Source organism: Dioscorea cayenensis, chromosome 9, assembly GCF_009730915.1.
Source record: "Dioscorea cayenensis subsp. rotundata cultivar TDr96_F1 chromosome 9, TDr96_F1_v2_PseudoChromosome.rev07_lg8_w22 25.fasta, whole genome shotgun sequence".
Taxonomy (NCBI): domain Eukaryota; kingdom Viridiplantae; phylum Streptophyta; class Magnoliopsida; order Dioscoreales; family Dioscoreaceae; genus Dioscorea; species Dioscorea cayenensis.
The window spans coordinates 1,540,587-1,566,033 of record NC_052479.1 but is presented as its reverse complement, the minus strand read 5'-3'; the positions used below and the strand labels follow the sequence as shown (position 1 = coordinate 1,566,033).

Sequence of the window (25,447 nt, the reverse complement as noted above, 5' to 3'; positions counted from 1 at the left end):
TGAATGAATAATTTTGCACATGCCAAAAATAAAAAATTAACATTTTTGATGATTTTTTTTTTTACAAATTTGAAAATCACACATCATACAATCCAAAAAAATTCTTTGTTTTTATTTTGCAAGATGAAAAACGACAACTTTTTTTTATAAAAAAGGATTTTTTTTTTTTACTTTCTCTTTTCTTTTTGTTAAAACTCTTTATTTTATTTTAAATTTTTTTATTTTCTTTTATGCAAAACATATTTGTTAAAATTGTTTTAACAAAATTTTTTGGTATAATTTCTAAAATATGCTTTCAATTTTTCTAAATTTACCTTTTTAATTTCTCTATTATTTTAATTGAGTTGTGTAAATCCTTTTACATTTTAAAATTTAAATTTTAAAATCTCAAGAAAATAGGACTGATACAGTAAGAATTAAAAAATTATAATTTAAAGTAGAGGGAGTAGAAATGTAAATTTCGCAAAGTAAAGAAACTGTTTGAAAATTATAATTTTTTTTAAAAAAATTTATTGTACATCCTTGAAAATTTGGCAAATTATGTGTACATCCTTTGCACTAATTAATAGATCATTAAATTAATATTTGTACATATATATACCCCTAAAAAATTATGCTTGTTATATTATCATGTCTAAGAAAAACTTATCACTAGTAGGGTTAGTTTCGAATTTAAATAAAATTTTATTTTCGATTTGAAATTAATATTCATATGATATTATAGAAGTTATTGACTAAAGTTGACATGAAGCAACACTTTAGAAGTGAAGGGTTTGAATTAACAAGAAAGTAGTCTTAATTAAGACCTTCCTAACATTAGAATATTATACTTGACCTATTCAATTTGTTTAAATATTTCAAAATATTGGCTCATGAAGGACAGTACATACACTTAGATTTCAAGTAAAAAGATAAAAAATGAAGTAAGAAAAAAATAATAATTTGTAATAAAAAAATTTATCATGGTATTTTTTTAATCTATATACGCAAATATATTTATGTTTTCTGTCATTTTAATTTTATCTAACGCAAAATTATCTGTAAGTTTATAGGAATATGACTATCAACATCATGTATTGCGATTATTTCTCCCATGTATTTCAATGGCATAATTATAGTTAGAATACATGTTAATTGTGTTTGTGGTGTAGGTTATTTATTAAAAAAAAGGAATTTTAAAAATAGGTGTGACATTTGATTTTATGGAGGGATATAGACCCTATTAGCTGATATTTTATAATTGGTGTGAAAATCAAATAATTTATTTTAATACATTATTAACAAATATGCTATTGGTATATATCTATACAAGCTATTAATGGGTACATATGGTTTTCATATCATATAATTATATATTTTATGAGTATACATAGAATTAATCCTTTTAATCATAGATTTTAAAAAATATAACTATAGCATCATGATATTTTAATAACCAATAGCCTTGTATGCTTTTCAATCATAATGAACATATAATTTAAATATAAGACATTAAATTATATGAATTTACAAAAGTAAAATAATTTTAGTTTGCACAATAACATATAGATAAACATATTCAATAAATCAAATTAACTATTTATGATAAAATTATAAAATTCAGAGTAATAAACTTTTGCAGAGATGAAAATAATTTAATAAGATAAGTGTCCCGTGTTCTCTAGATCCGTGAAGAAAAAAAAAGGCGCTATTATTATTATTTTTTTTTCTAAAATATTTTAAAAATCTCTCCAAGCCTCACTTATACATAGATCATCAAATTAAATTTGGATATTTCTAAAAAATCTTTTTTTAATAGTTTACTTTTCAGTCATTCTGTTATACAGGTAATTGACTGAAATAACCCTCGACTGTTTTAAGTGAAAACACATTATATTGACAAAAATATCATATATTGAGCATCAAAAATAAATATTAAGTAAAAAAATAATATATTAAGTGAAAATTTATATGGCTATAAATAAATATGCAATGTTAAATAAAAAAATATATTAAGCTAGAAGTATATGTTGTAAAATAGAATAAACTGACAAGATAAGTTACACTAAATAAAAAAAAAGTAAAAAAAAAAATAGGACTGTTTGAGAGAAATTTAAATCATTAAATGTATAAGAAGATTTCAAACTTTCAAAGACCTATAATTATTATTTTTTTAATGGAAAAAAAGAGAAACATACATCGTCACAGTCACTTTCTGTCAACTTTTTGATTGGATTATTCTTAAGAAAAGTCATTCAGAACCCACAAAGGAACAAAGAAATAGGTTATTCACAATTCACAAAGGAACAAAGTGGGGCTCTCAATCCCTTACCATGCTACCTGAAAACGTCATTGATCGGCTGTGTTTTCCACAAAAGATAAACCACTGTTGACAGTGCTTATCCACTTGGCACGGATTTTCCACCTTAAAATTTTTTTAATTTAAAAACTAATCAAATATCTTCAAAAGATAAGTATATGTTATTATGTATATATATAATATAATTTTGATAAACCATCTAAAATATATTATAAAAATCGTTTGGTGAATATAATAGAGAGGATAGGATAAGCTATCCTGCTCCATTTTTTTTTTTCTCTAAGTAAACCAACAGATTATAATAGACTCAACCCACCTTATCTTACTCACCCTTTTATCTTTGTACTTGATTTCTCTTCTTGATCTAAGTTTCACTATATCCTTCTCTCTTTTGATTGTTGCATCTGAGGCTCAGAACAAGAAGCATGCCAATAACAAAATAAATAATTTTTTTAAAAATATAACTATATTATTAAAAGCAAATTTATTTGTCTGTATACAATTCATATCATTTCCTGCTTTGTTCCACTTTAAACGGAAAAATATTACAACAAAATACTATCTAGGTTATCAAATACATATTAAATACAGATATTTTAATCCTATTAATTCTTTAGATCCTATCCACTCTTATATGTTGTTTGGATTCAAAAGTAAAAAGGAAAATGAGAGAAGAGAAGAGGATGGAAAGTAAAAGAAAAAGAAAGAATGGCTCAACTCTTGTTTGGATAAACAAATTTTATGAAGTGAAAACATATGAGGGTTTTCTAATATACCTTGTTTGGTTAAGGAAGGAAAATGAAAGTAAAGGACATATAATAATATAATTTACCAATTATATCATTATTATTAAATAAAAAATTACTTATTTCTATTTAAACACATATATTATAAATATCTTAAATAAATTCACACTTTAAATATATTTTTTAATAAAAATTATAAATATCATTATTATTTTAATTTTTTTTATACTTTAATTTTGCCTCTTTTTAAATACCACTATTAATTTTTCTTTATCACTTTATCATATTTTAGAAAACCTATTCTAATATTTTAATTTATAGCATAATAATCATGTTGAATAAGATAATTATTAGTTATTTTCTCACTATGAAAAAATTTTAATTTTATTTCTACTTCGAATAAAATTTGGATAATCAAAAAATTCTATTGAGATAAATTTGTCTATGGATGAATTGACAAATAGAAAACAAAACATAAACAAATAAGCAAACAAAAAATAAATACATAAAAATAAGGATTTACGATGGGTGTCCTATGAATATTTGATTAAAATAAAATTAGATTGAAAAATACAAAAGAATAAACTTATAAAGTGGGCGTTATATAATTAATTTAAAAAATTAAAGATGTTAATGTTTTTTGAAAAATTTAAACTATGACATTGAAAATCTCTTGTTTTAATTTATTTTCTTTTCATTGACACTCAATCCAAACATAGCATTATTCTATGTGGTTCAACAAAGGAGTCTTTAAAAGAAAATCATATATGCATAAAAGATGGTTAGATCATCCTAGTACTCCAAATAATTATAAAAAAAAAGGGTCATATCAATATAGAAAAAAATTATAAAAAAATCAAGACTGTTTTGATAGTAGCCCGGGACTATTATAATATACATCTATGGTTTCAGATAAATTTCTATAAATACCTTCCCGAGGGACACCACGAAACCATACTCTGAAACAATATCAAGAAAGATAAGAACTCAGAAGCAATATCAAGAAGGAAGATAAAGAAGAGATGGAACCGGGAAAAATGGTGTGCGTGACCGGCGCCAGCGGGTACATCGGGTCACACGTCGTCCAGATCCTTCTCCAGCGCGGTTACACCATCAACGGTACCGTACAGCAACTGGGTCAGTGAATTTCCCATTTATACCCTTAGTTTTATCCCAAAACCACCATTTTACCACGCAAAACTCTTGTGTCTCTCTGGGTATTTTTGTAATATCACTTTGCAGACGATGAGGCCGAGACGAAGCATCTCCAGTGCATGGATGGTGCTCAGGATCGTCTCAAGCTTTTCCAGATGGATCTCTTGGACTACGATTCCATCCTCGCCGCCGTCCATGGCGTCTCCGGCATCCTCCACCTCGCCTCCCCTCTCACCATCGGCGCTATTCTGGATCCAGAGGTTCCTTCTTCTTCTTCTTCTTCTTCTTCTTCTTTTTGAATCTCTTTTGGATTTAGGGATTTTGGTTTTGATTTTTGGGGATTTGGGGGCAGAGAGAGCTGATTGAGCCGGCGGTGAAGGGGACGGTTAATGTGCTCCGTGCGGCGAAGGAGTGTGGGGTGAAGCGCGTGGTGGTGACCTCGTCGGTCTCATCCATGGTTCCGAACCCTGGATGGCCGGCGGATGTGGTCATCGATGAGGATTGTTGGCTTGATCTCGAGTATTGTAAGCAAAATGGGGTGCGTGATCTCGATTGTAGCATTGGTTTTCAAATTTAGGGTTTAATTGGGCGTTTGGGATTTTTGATTGGATTGGTGTGGTGGTGTAGATTTGGTACCCGCTTTCGAAGGCGTTGGCGGAGAAGGCGGCGTGGGAGTTCGCCGGAGAGAACGAGGTGGATGTGGCCGTCGTCAATCCGGGGACGGTGTTGGGGCCGATCATCCCGCCGGCGATCAATGCTAGCATGGGTATGGTCCGTCAGCTTCTTCAAGGTATGTTTTTCTAATTGATGCTTTGATTTTTATTTATTTTTATTTATTTATGTTTTTCTTTTCTTTTCTTTTTTTTGTGAATTTGAGTTGGAAGCTTATTTTGATTATCTTCTATTCTTTTCTAGAAGCTTATTTTGATTATCTTCTATTATTTTATTTTATTTATTTGATGTCCAACTCTTTTTGAGATGATTGATGATTAATTTTTTTTTTTAATAAAAATAGATAAATGACGACTTTATTAAAAAAAAAGAAAAAAAAGTGGAGATTGATGATTAATTTATTAAAACTAATGTCCTTTAAATGGCGAGAATGGATGCTATCATGTTATTCTTGGAATTTATGTGCTTTAAATCACTTCTATCACTTTAAAGTGCAAGTTTATTGCAATCTTTGCATCCGAGTTTTTAAAATTTTATGAAGAGTTTTGTATCATATATAAAATAATATAATTAAACAACTACTACTATGGAAATTATTGTATATCTTAGATTTCAAAGATCTTATGGACATTTATTACATAAATAATTAGGTATAATTAATTATTAATATTATAAGTAATATAAATACAAACTTAAATGTTATCAAAAATTTAAAATTGTTTCATACATTTACTTTAATAGTATATATAGATACACTTTTGACTCCGTTTTCTTTGTCAGGTTTTGGAGCTCTTCTCTATTCTTTTTTATTTTTCACATTAGAAGTTTTGTGCAACAATAAATAATGTTATTCCAAATTTACCCTTTTAATTTAATGTATTTGTACAATTTTCAATAAATCACAATCAACTAAGATTAAATCATATACTCTATTTAGTTAAGTTTTAAATATGGGTAATTTTGAAAAGTAATGAAATTTTTTATAATATATTGGTAACCAACCAACTTCAGCTAATTTTTTTTAATCGGTGTGAATTACATAAACGTGACAAGTAAAAAAGATAAAAAAGGAGTATTTTTCAAAGTTAATAGTCAATACTAATCATTCTTTTTTTATATTTTCTAATAGTCTAATATTGAATAAAAATTTCTAATAGCCATTAAATTAATATTTTTGTATATATATATATCTCTAAAAAAAATCTATTCATTCTTTCATTGCATCTAAGTAGTAAATTTTTTTTATGGTGATTAAGTAAATATTTTTGTATCTATATTAAAAAATTTAAGTTAATTTTATTCATTATATTTAATAAAAACAAAACATTGCCTTGTGTGATTTTTGAAATTTAAATAAAAACCTAATTTTATTATTATACAAAATTAATATTATGTTATTCGTGAGTTCACATTTTATTTTAATGATGAATGTAGTGAATTTTAAGGACATATGTGATATTTGATTTTATTGAGGAGTACATGAGAATTTTCAATTAGTAACAATAATACTGATAATGTTTCTGACAATGAAACAATAATGATACTGGCAATGATACTGATAGTGATAGTGGCAATTGTATAGAGTGTTCTTTTATATGGTCCAATGGGATATTCATGATATTCCATTAGAAATATTTATTTTTTTCTATGCACATATATAACTCTATAAAAAAACCCAAAATTATACAAATATTACATAAAATTTCTTCGTCCATATAACTTTTTAAAAATTAAGATTTTTAGCCCAATTATGTATGTTATCATTTGAAAATGGACTATATGTTTTTATATCCCTGATATGTAAACTTTTTAACAATTTCAGTTTGAAGCATATATTTCTTTAAGAAAAAAAAATATATTTTAAAAAAATATTTTTCTATGTAATTATTATATTCATGCATCTAATAAGATTAGAAGAGGAAAAAGTGGCATAAAAATTTCTTTTTTGTTAATCAACTCAATGGATCATTACAATAACGGAGTGAATTTCTAGAGAATGTGTATGTGTATATATATTTTTCTCAAGGAATATGAATTAAAAACTTTGTGAGGGTATCGATATATATAGTTAGCTTTTTATAAGGATATGTATTTGTAAATACCTATAATTTAATTATCTTTAAACATCTGCCGAGTTAATCTTTAATACTCTAGTTAACCATGCGTTATTAAACAATTTTGATAGAAAATTATTTACTTAATAAAATACTAAGTTAAATCTTTAAAATTATTTTATTAGATCTATTTATTAGGTGAAAATGTAAAAATAAAAATAAAAATTTGTAATAAATTTATAAATGTGTGAATTAAAAATTGAAAATCATTAGTTAGCCCAGTGGTTGCAGTGGGTGGATAAAAACGTAGGGGTTGAAACCAAACTATTCTGTTTCAAATGGGCTTGGTGCATCTCTATGGCAGGTGTTATATCTCTCCTCTCTAGGGTTACAGGGGGGGATTTATTAGCTTGGTTTGGTTCCTAAAAATCTTCTTGGCATGCATATGACAGAATTTTTATTATCTCATGTAACGTTTGACCGGGTTAATAAATTTCAAGATTGTCAATAATACGTAACTGGGTATTATCATACCTTTTTGTCCTTTAATAATTCTTTAATAAGGTGTCACTTGTCATCTCCATTAAAAAAAAAATATTTATAAAATTTCAAAAGTCTATAAGTGAAAAAAAAGTCCAAGTGAATATAAGTGTGTAACAATGTTAAAGTTAATATATTAATAAGAAGTATATTATTTGTAGAATTCCGAAATTAAGTTATTATTATAATTATTTTTATAAGTTTTTGGGTTTTCATAAATAAAATCCACAATTATGTGACTGTAAAACAAATAGATAAATAAAAAAACTGTTGGGTCCTTCAAGAGAAAAAAAAAAATCAAATTGAAGTGCCTTATTTTTTATTTTTTATTTTTTTACTAAATACAAAAAATAGAGCTGAAGATATAATTGTAGTACTACCAGGAGCATGGAGGTAAATTTTAAAAATTCGAAAGGTTTCGAAAGTAAAAAAAAGGGTCAAAACCATTTATGTTATTATGCATGATTCTAATGTTATAATTTCAATTAATACAAAGATTAGTAAAAAAAAGTAATTGAGAGTTGCATTGTTGTAAATTTTAAAATATTAATATAATTAGGTATATTATACGGGTTACACTGATTGATAGTTATATTTACAAGTCAACGTTGTTTTTTAATTCTTTTTTTGGGTGAGGAAGTCATCTTGTCTGATTTCAGAAAAAAGATATTCTCTGATCTTCTCCTATAATAGTCTAGCACGTATCCAGCTAATCACATAAAAAAAATAACAATATAATTGGTTTTGTTTTTGTTTGACATACTGGAAAGAGCATGATTTTCTGTTTATACTAATTTAATATGGTACGTATATCCTATTCACGCGAAGATGTGTGCATACCAACATCTTAATGGATGTAGGGGTGTAAACGAGCCGAGCCGAGCCGAGTATTAACATGCTCAAGCTCGGCTCGTAAGTAAAGCTCGAAGCTCGAAGCTCGGCTCGAGCTCGTTCGAGCCTTAGTTTGCTTTGCTCAAGCTCCACTTGTGTATTACTCGAGCTGCTCGATCTCGGTTCGTGAAGCTCGACATCCTATTAGCTCTACTAGGCTCGAATCAAAGCTCGTAAATATAAGCTCGACTCGAGCTCATTTAAGCTCATATATAAGATATATATAATGTACTTATATATAAAATTATGATATAAAAATTATAATATTATATATATATATATTTATTTATTTATTTATTTAATTTATATTGAAAGCTCGATTAGGCTCGCAAGCTTATCGAGTTGGGTATTTTGAGGCTCGAGCTCGACTCTTAAAACTATTCGAGTAGCTCGAGCTCGAGCTCGGCTCGCAGAATTTCGAATCGAATTCGAATATTATCGAGCCGATCTCGAATAACTCACGAGTAGCTCTGCTCGCTTACACCCCTAAATGGATGTAAGGAAATTGTAGGGCTTTACCAACTTACCTAGATATATTAACTCCACATTCTTCACATATACTGCTATTCAAGGTACATTTGGAACATAGTCATGCAGTTGTTGATCTCTAATTTAAGTAATGATTCTGATTATACATTTCAACATTTGCAAATGATGAAAACTTTGGTGTAAGTGATAGCAATATTTACTTCATTGAACAAGTAAGGTTAATTGTGATAATATTGTTCTGTACTATAAGTTTCTCATTTTTTAGATTTACAGTTAGTTTCTTTTGATTAAATCTTTACCTTGTTTGGCGTGTTCGATCACAGGCTGCCCTGATCATTTTACAAACTTTTTCATTGGAGCTGTACATGTAAAAGATGTAGCCATGGCTCATATTTTACTGCATGAGAATCCGGCAGGTGCCGGAAGGCATCTCTGCATAGAAAGAATCTGTCATTGGAGTGACTTTGCAGCAAAAGTTGCAGAGCTGTACCCTGAATACAAAATCTCCAGGTATTAACCTTGCATGAACCTATTGTTTAAAGATTTCCGTATTTTTTTTTCGCTTAATTGATGACATATATCTTGATATAATTCTGTGTTTGGATTTTGTATAGTTTTCCAAAGGATACACAACCAGGGGTGTTGAGAGCTTCTGATCCAGCCAAGAAGCTGATTGCCTTGGGAATGCACTTCACCCCCATGGAACAAATCATCAAAGATGCTGTGGAGAGTTTGAAGAGCAAAGGCTACATTTAAAAGCTTTCATCTCCAAGTAATTTGCTGAATAAGTAATTGAGTATATAGCGCTATTATAAGTGTCTTATTACATGTTAAAACATGGCTATCTAGCGTGTTATCAGTGCTTTATAGTATTGTTAAAACTATGCTTGTAAAAGTGAAACTCTCTTTGATTAATGTTTCCTTATTATTTATTGTGATGATTACTATGTTTCCGAGCTTCTCCTGTGTTTATAAGATTTTTTTATTTATTTATTTATTTATAGTTATAATGGCTAATTCATTAAATTTAAATTTTAATATTATGAGAATAGCGAATAACAGACTGAGAATCAAATTTCTAAGTTTACAATATATATTATTATACTACTCTATATATACTGAAAAACACTGTCACAGTAATATTTATTTACTATAAACAAGTCCTTCATGGGAGATATAGAAAAATATTGTTTTTCTTTCTTTTAAAGTTGCAGAACACGGGATTTATTAATTTAGTTTAGTTTTTAAAATATCTTCTCGGCAAATATATAATAATTTTTTAATCACCTCATGTGATATTTTATATACTGATGAATATGAAAAAAAAGGAAATCATTAATTAAGTCATCTTAAATAAAACAACACAAGGTATATGTCTATTTTTGTTACACCCAATTGTGGGTGTTTAACACTGAAAAAAAAGAAAAGAAAGAACCCTCAAAACAAAAATTTATCGACATGGAACCGGGAGAAACGGTGTGTGTGACCGGCAGCAGCGGGTTCATCGGGTCACACATCGTCCGCCTCCTTCTCCACCGCTGCTACGCCTTTCACGCCACCGTTCAGCATCTTGGTCAGCACATTCCCCATTATACCCTCTTGCTTCACCACCCGTTCTTATTTTTCCTTCTTAAACACGAAGGGTATTTCTGTAACTTCAATTGCAGATGATGAAGCTGAGACGAAGCACCTCCAAACCATGGATGGCGCTCAACATCATCTCAAGCTTTTCCAGATCAATCTCTTGGACTTCGATTCCATCCTCGCCGCCATCCATGGCGTCTCCGGCGTCTTCCACCTCGCCTCTCCTTGCATCATTGATCTTGTTCAGGATCCCGAGGTTTTTTTCCTCCCCCTTTTTCCTTCTCCTCCTCCCTCTAAATCTCCTTCGATTTTTAGTGATTTTTGGTTTTGATGGTTGGGAATTTGGGGGGCAGAGGGAGTTGATTGAGCCGGCGGTGAAGGGGACGGTTAATGTACTCCGTGCGGCGAAGGAGAGTGGAGTGAAGCGCGTGGTGGTGACCTCGTCGATCTCCACTGTAATGCCAAACCCTAATTGGCCTTCTGATGTAGTCATCGATGAGGAATGTTGGACCGATCTAGAGCATTATAAGCAAAATGGAGTGAGTGATCCATCGTTGATTGTTGATTTGGTTTTTGTTTTAGGGTTTATGAGATTTTGATCGATTTGGTGGTGTAGAGATGGTATGCTGCTTCGAAGACGATGGCGGAGAAGGCGGCGTGGGAGTTCGCCGGAGAGAATGGGTTGGATATGGTGGTGATCAACCCTGGCACTGTGATGGGGTCTATCATCCCGCCGGAAAATCAGTGCCACCATGGCCATGCTCCGGCGACTTCTTCAAGGTTGGTTTTTTACTATTTGAGCTTATTATTTATTTATTTATTTATTTTAAGTTTAGGCCTTACTTTCCCGCGAAGAGGTTTCACGAAACAATTGACCGAATGATCTGGCCTTCACTTTCTCTCTCCTATTCAGCTTTATTTAAAAAAAAAACAAACAGATAAATGATAAACTTATCCCTAATTTTAAAACATTAAAGAACATTGAAGTTAGGGCTCTTCTCCTATCTTGCTTCCCTCTTCTGTTCCTCTGTCACCGAGAACTTTGCCTCTTCTACTCCACCGGAGTCGCCTACAGTGCAGCTGATCGTCATGGCATTCTCCGGCTAGAGCTATTCTCCCATATTCTCCCCGTCGCTGAGAACTCTGCTTGTTCTCCTCTACTCCATCTCGACTGCAGCCCTCACATTCTCTAGCCAACGACGTCGACTGCAGCCCTGACATTCTCCACCCACCGGCGTCGATTGCAACAATCTTTTGTCGAAGCATTCTCCAACCGCCGTCATCGCATTCTCTACCTCATCACCGGCATCGCCCACAGACGTAAGTCCTTGAAAATAAATTGTAACGTTTATGTGTATTTTTGTAAATTTTATTTAGGTTTAATCAATGATTATTGGGATATGATTATTGGGTTATTGTGTGTATTATAGATTTCATTGTTAATGTATTGGTCTATGATTATTGGGCTAAGTTTATCATTTATTTGTTTGTTTTTTTTTTAAATAAAGCTGAATAGGAGAGAGAAAGTGAGGGCCAGGTCATTCGGTCAATTGTTTCGTGAAGTCTCTTCGCGGGATATAGCATTACTCTTTAAAAAATTTGTCACAATAATGGTGCCTTGTATGGCTGACAGGGTTGTGCTGACTTAGCATCTAGAAAGAAAACACGAAAGCTTTTTTTAAGCTTTAATTTAAAAAAAATTAGAATTAATTTTTTTAAAAATAGCTACAACCTCCAGTGGAAAGTGGTGATATTGTTCATCAATTATGGGTCCACATAGTTAACTGAAGCCACTGCAAGCTGCATGGAATGCTCATTTGGTAGAACTTTGCAAGCTGAACAACATATCATATTAATTTAAAAAAAAAACGTAGTGGATAATGTACAACATATATTAAAAAAACAAGAGAAAAGAGTACAAAGATAGAATATTGAAGTCCAAAGATATAAAAGGGTATAAGAAGAAATCCATTAGATGCAGAGGGATAAAGAAAACACTAGTAGCAATAGTTTTGAAACCTGACCCAGGGGTATGACATGGGAAAAGTTTCAGGGTCATGGATCAATAGTTGAACCGGAGTTGAACCGGGTTGGCCCGGTTAGAGGTGGGCACGAACCGGTTAACCGGCCCGGTGAGCCCGACTTGTCGGGTTCCAGTTCACCGGCCCACCGACCCGAACCAGGTCCGGCTGGGTGTAGAACCCGCAGGGCCGGGTTGGCCCGTTGAATCCGGCGGATCCGGGTCACAGGAAACCGGGCCCGGAACCGGCCCGGCTTCCATGTTGACCCGACTGGTTGGGCCCGGCGGGCCAAGCAGGGTTGGCCCACCCTATTAAATAAATTAAAAAATTTAGAAAATTAAAAAAAAGGAAAAAAAATTCAAAAACTGGGTTGGGCCCGGCGGGTTGTAACCCGGTTCTAGGCCGGGTTGACCCCCCGGGCCACGGGTAGGGCAAGCCCAACCCTTAACCTGCCCGTCTTCATGACGGGCCGGTTACGGGTTGTTGGCTCGGCCCACCGGGTCAGTGACCCGGCGAGCTGGTTTCGAGTTGGGCACGGGTCGAGTCGGATTGCCGGACGGCCCGTGCCCACCTCTAGGCCGGTGATAAATATAATATATATTTTTATAAATTTAATTACATATAAATATAAAAAATAATATATAAAAAGTTACTAAAAATTTTTAAAAACAACAATAGAAAAGTTCAACAAATAAATAGTTTTTCTTATAATTTATAAATATTACTTTAATACCCTAAATACAAATTCAAATAAAATATAACATAATAATAAATAAAAAATAATACAATTCAAGATTTTAAATTTCACAATACAATATAATAAATAATAAAACTTAAGAATCATACATTAAATTTTGGATTTGAAGCAAATTTTATACATAACCAATCTATATTTACATATTTATTATTTAAAATTTAAATTTTAAACATATATTAATATAATTAGGTTGATCCGATTCGACCGGGCCGGATCGGCAAATTCACCGGGTACTCAGCTGGGTCAACCGGGTCTATACTGTGCTCTGACCCGACCCGACCCGACCCGATTTCTTGGCCGGATCCGATTCATCTGGGTTAAACCAGTCAGATCAACCCGGGTTTCAAAACATGGCATAGTAGAAGCTTTTGATGTAAAATAAAGTAGGGTCAACAAACAGAAATCCCCGCCAACGACCTTCGGGTCTATTGGTACACAGGTCACCGATAGAGCTCTCACCTAGTGGTGAGAGTTCGATTCTCGGTTGAGGGCACATTTCTGAAAGTTGTGAATAGTGGTTGTGTACGGGTGGTTACAGCGGCCACATGAGCGTGGCCCTGTTCCCACTTGTTCCACTCGAGGTTTGTGCACCTCCCTAGGTTCTCTAGTGGATTCACCCTCCCCCGGCGATCAAGCATAGGCAATACGGTTAGACTAGATATTCAGTCAGTTGCATGCTCTCTAGGATCACTTGTGTTCCATTTAGTTTGACTTTTCTTTTGGCTTATGAACTAAAGATATCTACAACAAGAATATATGAGTGATTTGAGAGGCCCCCTAAAGCTTAACCATAGTTTCCAAAGGCATAAGATGTATCTAGGCGTAAGGGATCTTGGGGCAGGCGCAAGGCTCAGGAGCATGTTTGAGAGACATTAGGCACATTGATAAAAAATTTTGAAAAAGTAGTTTTTATGCTTTAAAGTTTTAGAATGTCCTAAAGATTAATATCATAGAAAACATAAAAACATACATAATAACATACAAAATAATTTTCAAATGCTCAATACAAAATGCAATAACATGCAAGTTTATTCAGAAAAGATGTTTTAACAAGTCGGCATCAATCTTTACCTGGTTCGATCTGTTCACAGGCTGCTCTGATCATTTTATGAATTTTTTCATCGGACCTGTTCATGTAAAAGATGTAGCTCTGGCCCATATTTTACTATATGAGAATCCGGCAGCATCCGGGCGGCATCTCTGCATCGGAAGCATCTGTCCTTGGAGTGACTTTGCATCAAAAGTTGCAGAGCTGTACCATGAATTCAAAATCTCCAGGTATTAACATTGCTCAACCTATTTTGTTGATAAAATTTCTGTATTTTCTAACTGAATTGATGACATCTTGGTATCATCCTGTGTTTGGAATTGTATAGTTTTCCAAGGGATGCCCAACCAGGGATTTTGAGAGCTCAAAATCCATCCAAGAAGCTAATTGGTCTAGGAATGTGCTTCACCCCCATGGAACAAATCATCAAAGATGCTGTGGAGAGTTTGAAGAGCAAAGGTGACATTTAAAAGCTTTCATCTACTAGTGATTTTGCTGAATTAGTAAATACTTGTATATATGGTGGTGCAGTTATATATGTCATATTATAGGTTAAAACATGATCATCTAGTGTGTTACGTTACGTGTGTCATATTGTATTTTTTAAAAACTTTTTTTTTTTTTTGAAAAAGGTGATAAGCGTCGGAACCCAGGGACGAACACGTGGGGCAGCAACACTCACCATCGAACCATGCCTTCACCTTACGCGAGATTGGGATCGAACTCGAGGAGCCACGCTCGACACTCGAGACGAACACCCTACGCAATGGACCGGATATCAATTGACCAAATGGCCGTTGGCTATTTTTTAAAAACTATACTAGTTACTTGTAAAACTCTCTTTAAATATTGTTTCCTTCTTGTGTATTGTGATTATTACTAAGTTGCTTCTCTTGAGATTCTCTTTTGTTTGTAAGAACTTTTATTTATTTATAAGTTGATTAAATTACTTAAACAAAAGATTGGATCAGCAGAAATTATTTTAAAACTGAAAATAAAAAATACCATCCAGCCACCTAGATGCATGAACACTAATATTATATAGAAGATTGTGGAGATGATCTTAATCGAAATTTTAATGATATCTTATTTCTTAATTGATTAACAAAATTTATTTATATATATTATTACCAAACATACAAGACACATTTTTCAGCCACGTCACCAAGTCCAAATTACATTATAATGGATTGAATTATTTTTTTAAATGCAACAACAAACACAGTATAACCATAACAATGAGTTGTATTATTATAATATTTTTATAAATAATTTCAGAATATTTTTACAATATTGTGGCAGTAAAGATTCCGATCCATCATTCAGAGGATGATTTTTTATTGGATCATCTAATAATTGTAGTCCATGGATATAAAAATATTTAAAAAAACATATTTAGATAAATTTAAAATAAAGACATAATTTAAAGTTTATTGTATTAAAAAATTTAAAAATATAAATGAAAAGAAATATAAATTTTAAAAATCATTATAATAAAATATAAAAAAATAATAATAATAAGATACTATTTACATTGATAAATAAATATTTTAAAATTTTATCTAAATAATTAAAAAAAATTTAAAAAAAATTAAATACAACCAAAGAATAAATAATTACGAAAGTGTATAATTATAGTTACTTGCCCTACTTATCAATTAAGTGATAAATAAATATACAAGTGTATAATTATAGTTGGTTGCACTCCTTGTCAGTTAAGAGACAAATAGATACGAAAATGTATAATTATAATAGCTTATTAGGCATTCTTTTCGGTTTCACATGAGAGTTTTTAAAATTTTATGAGGAGTTTTTGAGGTAATATCATATATAAAAATAATATATTTAAACATCTTTATAATAAAAACAGTTGTATATCTTAGATTTTAAAAATCTCATGAACATTTAATGCACAAATAAATAAATACAATTAAAATTTTTTAATTATTAATTTTATAACTAAAATAATAAAAATTTAAATGTAATAAAAAAATTATTTTACTCCTTAAAACACTGTGGGAGCAGATTATACTTTGTATACCTTAGATTTCAAAGGTGTTATGGACATTTAATTCACAAATAAATAAATATAATTTTCAATTATTAATATCATAACTAATATAAGTAAAAACTAAAATATAATAAAAAAAATTTAAATTTGCTTTTTGGAATACTCTGGGAGCAAATTATACATCTACTTTAATACTCCCTCCGTTCTTTTTTATCTGTCGTGGTTAACCGAATCTCACATACCAAGAAACTTAGTTATTTCACAAAATTTTATAAAAAATAGTTATCTTTCTAAAATTACCCCTAATTTATATCTTCACATTTCTCTTCCTTATTTAATTTTAACAAGTGAGTTGAATATTAATATTAAAGATAATTTTGAAAAAAATAATAAATATTTATTGATGTTAGAAAATTACAAATAAAAAAAACATAAATTTGTGACAGATAAAAACGAACGAACAAAAATAGTATGGAATGTGAAGCCTTGATATTGGGATGACTTAAACTCGAGACCTTCCAAATACAGTTGGGTTACCTACACCAATGTTTTAATAACCGGACCGGTTATCGAACCGGTTAGGCAACCGATTCCGGTCCAACCGGTTGAACCGGTTGAACCGGCTTTCAACCGGAATTAATTTTTTCAAATAAATAAATACTTAAAAAAATTTAAAAAAATAAAAAAAATAAGTAAAAAAATAACTTCAAAAAAATAAAGAAAAAAAATAATAAAAAAAATACAAAAATTAGATATGACAAAAGTTAAATTACCTTTTATAAGGTCACAAAGTCTCAACTTTAATGTTTAATATACAAACATACAAAAGATATAACTATACAACAAATATTAAAAAATAAATAATTAAATAAAATATAAGTATACAAGTATACAACAACAATAATGATTAAAAAATAAAAACCAAACCATTGAAATGTTTAGTTTAATACTTTAATACTTTAACTTTAATGATTTAATTATTGATTAGCATAAAATTATAAGTTAATTATAATAAATTAATGATAATAAATCATAATATATTAATATCTTACGGCATTTTGTTTTTTATTTTTATTTTTTATTTTTTTGCCTTTTTGAAATTTGGACCAATTTAATAAGTTTATTAACTTTATTTAAGTTTTAAATTATAAAATAAATAAATCAATTAAATAATTTAAATTAATAAATTAGCCGGTCCGGTTCATTACTATTTTATGTGAGTAATCAGACCGGTTTACCGGCCGGTTCCTGGTTCAACCGGTTCAACCGGCCGATCCGGTCCGGTTTTTAAATCACTGACCTACACGGAGTTCTTCACTCCACATTATTGAAACACTGCTCAAAAATATAAACAAGTCAAAAAAGGAGATTTATACTACTTGGCGTAGCCTCCATCATCACCACACTGAACTCTTGAACTCTGAACTCGAGATGGAACCGAAGGAAACGGTGTGTGTGACCGGCGGCAGCGGGTTCATCGGGTCACACGTCATCCGCCTCCTTCTCCACCGCGGCTACACCGTTCACGCCACCGTTCAGCATCTCGGTCTGCACATTCCCCATTATACCCTCCTCCTTCTTCACCAGTTCTTATTTTTCCTTCTAAACAACTCTGCCCATTTTTGTAACTTCACTTTTTTGCAGACGATGAAGCCGAGACGAAGCACCTCCAAGCCATGGATGCTGCTCACCATCGTCTCAAGCTTTTCCAGATCGATCTCTTGGACTTCGATTCCATCCTCGCCGCCGTCCATGGCGTCTCCGGCGTCCTCCACATCGCCTCCCCTTGCATCGTTGATCTTGTTCGCGATCCTGAGGTTTTTAATCTCTTTCGATTTATAGTGGTTTTGGTGTTTGATTGGTGGGGATTTGGGGGCAGAGGGAGTTGATTGAGCCGGCGGTGAAGGGGACGATTAATGTGCTCCGTGCGGCGAAGGAGAGTGGGGTGAAGCGCGTGGTGGTGACCTCGTCGATCTCATCCATGGTGCCTAACCCTGGCTGGCCGGCGGATGTAGTCATGGATGAGGAATGTTGGACTGATCTTGAGTATTGTAAACAGAATGGGGTGAGTGATCCATCGTCATTGTCATTGTCACTGTTGATTTGGTTTTTATTTAGGGTTTTTGAGAATTGATTGATTTGGTCGTGTAGATATGGTACCCGGCTTCGAAGACGATGGCGGAGAAGGCGGCGTGGGAGTTCGCCAGAGAGAATGGGTTGGATGTGGTGGTGATCAACCCTGGCACTGTGATGGGGCCGATCATTCCGCCGGGAATCAATGCTAGCATGGCTATGTTCCGTCGACTTCTTGAAGGTATGTATCTTTAAAAAGTTTGATTTTTTTTTTTCTCTTTTCATCTTCTTGTGAATTTGGATGTCATTGTGATGATATGGTAATTCTTTTAATGTTTATGCTCTTTAAATCTCTTCTGTTCTTCAAAGTTTGTTCCTTTTTTTACCCTGAATTGAAGTGTGATGGTGATGAGATGATAATTTTTTTTGTTTTAAGCTTATGATAAATCTCTTTGTTCTTAAAAAAAAAAAAATTCCCTTCCGAATTTAAGTATGATGGTGATGGGATGCTATTTTTTTTTCTTTTTCTTTCAAGGTTATGTGCTGTCACTTCTTTTCTTAATTTTTTTTCCCTTGTGAATTTAAGTGTCATGGTGATGAGATGATAATATTTTTTAAGCCTATGTGCTGTGCTGTGCTTTAAATCTCTTCTGTTTATAAAAGTTTGTTTTTTTCTTCTGAATTTGAGTGTGATTGTGTTGAGGTGATAATTTTCTTTAAGCTGCGCTTTAAATATCTTCCGTTCTTAATTTTTTTGACTTGTGAATTTGATTGTGATGATGATGATGTGATAATATTTTTAAGCTTATGATGCACTTTAAATTTTTTTTGTTGGGTAAATGTGAATAAGGCACAAAACCGAACTTTTAATGTTTGAGTTGGAAAGGAAATTGGTTGAGTTGAGTTGAGAGGGAAATAAAACACCAATTAGTAATTAGTGTTATCTGTCCTTTCCATAGAGCGTTCATTTCAAAAAACTTGAGAGTAAACTTGTAACGAATTTTCCTAGAACTTAATCAAGGAAATTCAATAACAGAGAAATCTATCTCAAATTGAATTAGATGTGCAACTGACATCTGCATTCAAGGTCTTAGTGGGCAATGGTCAGACATTAGAAGTTACAGGCTGTATCCACCAACTACCAATTCAGGTACAGGGCCACACTTTGACAGTTCCTGTTTTTCTATTGCCTATAGCAGGAGCGGAAATCATCCTAGGCGCTGCTTGGTTGGCCACACTTGGCGCTCATGTTGTGGATTATAGCAAGCTCTCCATTCAATTTTTTCACAAGGGACAATTTATTACTTTGCAAGGTGATACAGGGGTTCTTCCACAGCAGATATCTCTCCACCAATTGAACAGACTATCTTCATCCAAGTCGATTGCTGAATCTTATGAGATTTATCCCACTGAACCTGACAATTCAACTGGTGTCAATGCAAAGTGTATGTCTACTATGACTGATGAAACTCAGGAAATGATTTTTTCTGCAGATATGCCCGATACTTTACGAGAATTATTATTAAAGTATCGACGGGTTTTCTCTGTCCCAAGTGGTCTTCCTCCTTCCAGAAGCTGCAATCATCGTATTCCTTTACAGACAGATTCACAACCGGTCAAGGTTAGGCCATACCGGTACCCACATAGCCAGAAATCAGAAATTGAATCAATGGTATCTCAAATGTTGCAGGATGGAATAATTGAACAGAGTACTAGCCCTTTTTCCTCCCCAGTGTTGCTAGTTAAAAAGAAAGATGGGTCTTGGCGTTTCTGCATTGACTATAGAGCATTGAATGCAATTACCATTAAGGATGCTTTTCCCATACCAGCAGTCGATGAGTTGCTTGATGAATTACATGGGGCCAGAATTTTCTCCAAATTAGATTTGAGGTCAGGCTATCACCAGGTGTTGTTACACTCTGAAGACAGACACAAAACGGCATTCCGGACACATCATGGCCATTTTCAATGGCTTGTCATGCCATTTGGTTTATCGAATGCGCCTGCCACTTTTCAAGCATTAATGAATGGTATTTTCAGTTTTGCCATGAGGAAATTTGTCTTGATCTTTTTCGATGACATTTTGGTGTATAGTGTAGATTGGGAAAGCCACATTAAGCATCTGGAGATTGTACTGCTAGCCTTACTTGATAATCATCTCTATGCCAAGTATTCCAAATGCTGTTTTGGTATGTATCAAATTGACTATTTGGGTCATTTGGTCTCTGCTGAGGGAGTCAAGATGGACACATCAAAAGTGGAATCAATTCTTAAGCGGCGATACACTGCATGATCAAACAATTGCGAGGGTTTTTTGGGACTCGGATGTTACTACCGCGAGGTTCATACACGATATCGCGACAATTGCGGGACCTCTTACAGATCCGCTAAAAAAAGATAACTTTCAATGGTCGGATTCATTTCGATCGCATTCTTGGAATTGAAAACTTCTATATCATCAGCACCGGTATTGAAATTACCAGATTTTTCGTTACCTTTTGTTTTAGAAACAGATGCATCTGGGACGGGAATTGGAGCTGTCCTCAGCCAGAATAATCACCCGATAGCATTTTTTTCCAGGAAATTGACACCAAACATGCAAAAACAATCAGCCTATGTCAGGGAACTGTTTGCAGTCACTGAGGCTGTTGGGAAATTCAGACATTATTTGATTGGGCAGCGATTTATTATCCGGACTGATCAGGAATCCTTGAAGCACTTATGCCAGCAAACAATTCAGACACCCGAACAACAACGGTGGCTACCTAAATTGTTGGGTTATAACTTTTCCATTGAATATAAACACGGGAAAGAAAAATTTGGGTCTAGCGATGCCTTTATCGAGACAATTTATGGCTTTCTCTTGGTTCGGAGTGACATTTTTGAATCAAATTATTCAATGCCAATTGAATGATCCTTTCTGTCTTCGATATGATTCATCGACTGCAACAACACAAAACTGTGGATTCACATTATTCGTGGAAGCACAACATACTGTGGTATGATCATAAAATTTTTATTCCTGACAATGGTTCTCTGAAAAATCTTCTTCTGTATGAATTCCATGCTACTCCAGTCGGGGGACATGCTGGGTCCTTACGGACTTTTACAAGACTTGCTAACCAGTATATGTGGAAAGGAATGCGACAGGATGTGCTTCACTTTATTCGAAATTGCCTGGTCTGTCAACGGGCAAAGGAGAGTCATACTCATCCGGGAGGCTTGTTACAACCGTTGCCTATACCTCATCAAATTTGGGAGGATATAGCAATGGATTTCATATTGGGGCTACCAGTATCCAAAGGTTTCTCTGTGATCATGGTAATTGTTGATCGTTTGTCCAAATTCGGACATTTTATTCCACTGAAATCAGATTTTACAAGTGTTAGTGTGGCTGAAGCTTTCATTCAGAATATAGTTAAACTACATGGAGTTCCCAATTCGATTGTTACTGATCGAGATAGAAGGTTTCTAAGCAAATTCTGGCAAACTCTTTTTAAAGCTATGGGAACTACTCTATCAATGTCTTCTTCTTACCACCCGCAAACAGATGGCCAATCTGAAGCCCTTAACAAATGTCTTGAGTTGTACCTGCGGTGCTTTGTCTCAGAAAATCCCAGAAATTGGGTTAATCTACTGCCATGGGCCCAATTCTGGTATAACACTTCATTCCATTACAGTGCTGCAATGTCTCCTTTTAAGATTGTTTTTGGAAGGGATCCTCCTCAACTGCTTACCTATTACTCAAATGATCAAGACCCTCCTGAGGTAGCTCTCTTACTGCAGCAACGAGATCGGGTATTACAACAGCTCAAACAGAATCTATTGAAGGCTCAAGTGAGAATGAAAAAAATGGCAGACAAAAAGAGGACTGAAATCTCTTTTGAGGTGGGTGATTTTGTATTGGTTAAATTGCAGACCCATACGAGCAACATTCCTTGGCCTTGAGGAGAAACCGAAACTAGGTATGAGATACTTTGGACCTTTTTCGGGTTCTCTGGAGAATTGGCACGATGGCTTACAAACTCCAATTGCCGAGACAATGCAAAAAAATACATCCGAGTTTTCCATGTGTCTTTACTTAAAAAATGCCATACTAGTGATAATTTGGTCTCTTCCAGCATACCATTGTCATTCCTAACTGATGAGCATGGTCCTCTTCTACAACCTCAGGCCATTTTGCAGAACAGAGATATCTTGCACAATGGCCGGGTGATTCGCCAGGTTTTGGTAAAAATGGGAGGATGATTACCATACATGGGAGGATGCCGCTCATGTCGCCAAGAATTACCACGACCTTGATCTTGAGGACAAGATCTTTGAAAATGGGAGGGTATTGTTACGGGTTCGATTGAGCAAATGGCGCGATGCATGACAAAGGCGGGGAGAAGAATTTTTAAAAGATAGATCACGTGCTCGGGAGGTCATTTGGTTGAGTCGATTGAGCAACTTTATTCCGGCTACGGTGGCGAGGCAGCAGAGAAGATGGTTGGGCGGCAGGCGGGGCGAGTGAGAAGGGAAAATCAAAAGGTGAAGGGATTCGTTCGCGAGGCAGTGGTCCTATGGCGATGAGGGCGAGGCACAGCACCACTAAGTGGTTACACCCTCGTGGGCGAGGGTCATATAAACTAAAGAAGAGTGGAGAAAAGTAAGAAAGAGAAAGTTCTAGGCACGGTGTGGAGTCTCTCGGTGGTCCTCTCGGCGATTCGATCGGGAGGGAAGTGATTCCCGATTATCTTCCTTTTCCCATCTTTTTATCCGATCTATAGCTCTGTGAGCTCAGTAATTTCCATTTCTTTTCCATTTGAGGATTATTACTTGTTTGTTGAAAACCCTTGATGTTCTGGTGGTTTGCATCTTTTCCCGGTAAATGGATGTTATTAGATGCTAATTTGAGAACTATCCGAGGGTGATTGAGTTTTTCCCGAATAGAAACTCTTTGAATTTCATTGAGGGAGTTGATTGCTAATTCAATTTGAGATAGATTTCTCCGCTATTGAATTAGCAATCAACTCTCAATGAAATTCAAAAGAGTTTCTATCCGAGAAAACTCTAATTACCTCAGATAGTTCTCAAATTAGCATCTAATAACATCCATTTACCAGGAAAGATGCAAAACCACCGTAACATCAAGGGTTTTCAACAAACAAGTAACAATCCTCAAATGGAAAAAGAAATGGAAATTACCGAGCTCACGAGCTATAGATCGGATAAAAGATGTGAAAAGGAAGATAACGGAATCACTTCCTCCCGATCGGAATCGCCGGAGAGGACCACCCTGAGAGACTCCACACCGTGCCTGAACTTTCTCTTCTTTCTTACTTTTTCTCCACTCTTCTTTAGTTTATATAGACCCCGGTCCCACGAGGTGTAACCACTTAGTGGTAAGTTGGCCTCGCCCTCATCGCCATAGGGACCACTGCTCTCGAATCTAATCCCTTCACTTTGATTTTTCCCTTCTCACTCGCCCGCCTGCCGCCCAACCATCTTCTGCTGCCTCGCCACCGTGCCGGAATAAAGTTGCTCAACTCGACTAACCAAATGACCTCCCGAGCACGTGATTTATCTTTTAAAAATTCTTCTCCCCGCCTTTGTCACAGATTGGCGCCATTTGCTCAATTGAACCCGTAACAAAACTCCAAAACCCACATAATGTGAGGGCACATATATGCTCTATGCTTGTGCATGTTCTTTACTTTTCTCAATTGAGGGGGTGCGTCGGGTGATTGCTACCAATTTATCAAAAAAGAAAAAAAAGCTTATGTGCTTTAAATTTCCTGTTCTTAAATCTCATCTATTGGTTTGTATTAATTTGGCATCCTATTTTCATGGAGATGTTTGTGTGCCAACATCTTAATAGATAAAGGGAAAGTGTAGTGCTTTACCATCTTACCTAGCTATTTAACTGCATATACATCACATCTACTACTATTCAAAATCCATTGGGACTTTGTTCATATAGTGGTTGTTTTCTAAGTAATGAATCTGATCATTCATTTCAACATTTTCAAATAATGGGAGCTTTGGTATAAAAGCCAGTGCTTCATTGGAGAAGCATGGTTAAATATGATATTACTGCTCTGTAGAAATTCCTTGTCATATTTTATCACTGATATTAGCATCCTTACAAACCTCTCTATATTGTTCATCAATTATATTATGATGATAATACCTAATTGCATGCTGCATGGAGTGCTCATGTCATTCAACCAAGCAAGCTTAACAATATATTACATGAATTCAAAGATTTCTAGTTGACTGTCTTTTCATTTTAAAAACTTCATCCTTGCAGTGGTTTTCTAGTTTCTTCAGATGTTGTTTTAACAAATCAGCATCAATCTTTACTCGGTTCGGTGTGTGTTCACAGGCTGCTCTGATCAGTATATGAATTTTTTCATCGGACCTGTTCATGTGGAAGATGTGGCTCTGGCCCATATTTTACTCTACGAGAATCCGGCAGCGTCCGGGAGGCATCTCTGCATAGAAAGTATCTGTCATTGGAGTGACTTTGCATCAAAAGCTGCAGAGCTGTACCCTGAATACAAAATCCCCAGGTATCAACCTTTGCCTGAACCTATTGTTAATAAGATTTCGGTGTTTTCTTGCTGAATTAATGACATGTTGGTGTCATCCTGTGTTTTGATTTTGTGTAGTTTTCCAAAGGATACACAGCCAGGGGTTTTGAGAGCTCAGAATCCATCCAAGAAGCTATTTGCCTTGGGAATGTCCTTCATCCCCATGGAACAAATCATCAAAGATGCAGTGGAGAGTTTGAAGAGCAAAGGTTATATTTAAAAGCTTTCCATTACTAGTGATTTTGCGGAATTAGTAACTGATTATATAGTGCTGTTATGAGTGTCATATTTTATGTTAAAACATGATTATCTGGTGTGGTTATGTTGTATTATGTTAAGACTGTGCTTGTTTATATTAATAATATGCCAACAAAACTAATGGATTTTTCAATACATATGTATTATATGATTCATATATTGCATTGGCTTGATTTAATATTAAATACTAATTATTGGTACTATTAGTTGGTTAGTTTTTCTTAAAATATATATATTCACATTAAAAAAGACAGAATAATGCCCATCCATGTAC

At 33.7% G+C, this 25,447-nt stretch overlaps 2 protein-coding genes and 1 pseudogene across 2 annotated transcripts; all 3 read left to right on the top strand.

Annotated features, from left to right (window-relative positions):
- Nucleotides 1–3,984: 3,984 nt before the first annotated feature.
- Nucleotides 3,985–9,802, top strand: LOC120269512 (cinnamoyl-CoA reductase 1-like). Its single transcript, XM_039276850.1, has 6 exons — nucleotides 3,985–4,182; nucleotides 4,288–4,460; nucleotides 4,553–4,738; nucleotides 4,828–4,990; nucleotides 9,170–9,356; nucleotides 9,461–9,802. Exons 1-6 carry the CDS (start codon nucleotides 4,068–4,070, stop codon nucleotides 9,600–9,602), a joined length of 966 nt encoding a protein of 321 aa, XP_039132784.1. The 5' UTR covers nucleotides 3,985–4,067; the 3' UTR covers nucleotides 9,603–9,802.
- On the top strand, nucleotides 9,730–25,308 carry LOC120269078 (phenylacetaldehyde reductase-like). The gene is made up of 7 exons (XM_039276370.1): nucleotides 9,730–9,735; nucleotides 10,275–10,419; nucleotides 17,912–18,084; nucleotides 18,147–18,332; nucleotides 18,419–18,581; nucleotides 24,708–24,894; nucleotides 24,994–25,308. The coding sequence occupies exons 1-7, from the start codon at nucleotides 9,730–9,732 to the stop codon at nucleotides 25,133–25,135; spliced, it is 1,002 nt and encodes a 333-aa protein (XP_039132304.1). The 3' UTR covers nucleotides 25,136–25,308.
- On the top strand, nucleotides 10,429–14,862 carry LOC120268830 (annotated as a pseudogene).
- Nucleotides 25,309–25,447: the final 139 nt, after the last annotated feature.

Coding starts and splice junctions, on each gene's coding strand:
- LOC120269512 (XM_039276850.1), top strand. CDS start 4,068: ATGGAACCGGGAAAAATGGTGTGCGTGACCGGCGCCAGCGGGTACATC. Junction 4,991..9,169: donor GGTCCGTCAGCTTCTTCAAG/GTATGTTTTTCT, acceptor GTTCGATCACAG/GCTGCCCTGATCATTTTACA. Junction 9,357..9,460: donor CCTGAATACAAAATCTCCAG/GTATTAACCTTG, acceptor GATTTTGTATAG/TTTTCCAAAGGATACACAAC.
- LOC120269078 (XM_039276370.1), top strand. Junction 10,420..17,911: donor CGCCACCGTTCAGCATCTTG/GTCAGCACATTC, acceptor ACTTTTTTGCAG/ACGATGAAGCCGAGACGAAG. Junction 18,085..18,146: donor ATCTTGTTCGCGATCCTGAG/GTTTTTAATCTC, acceptor ATTTGGGGGCAG/AGGGAGTTGATTGAGCCGGC.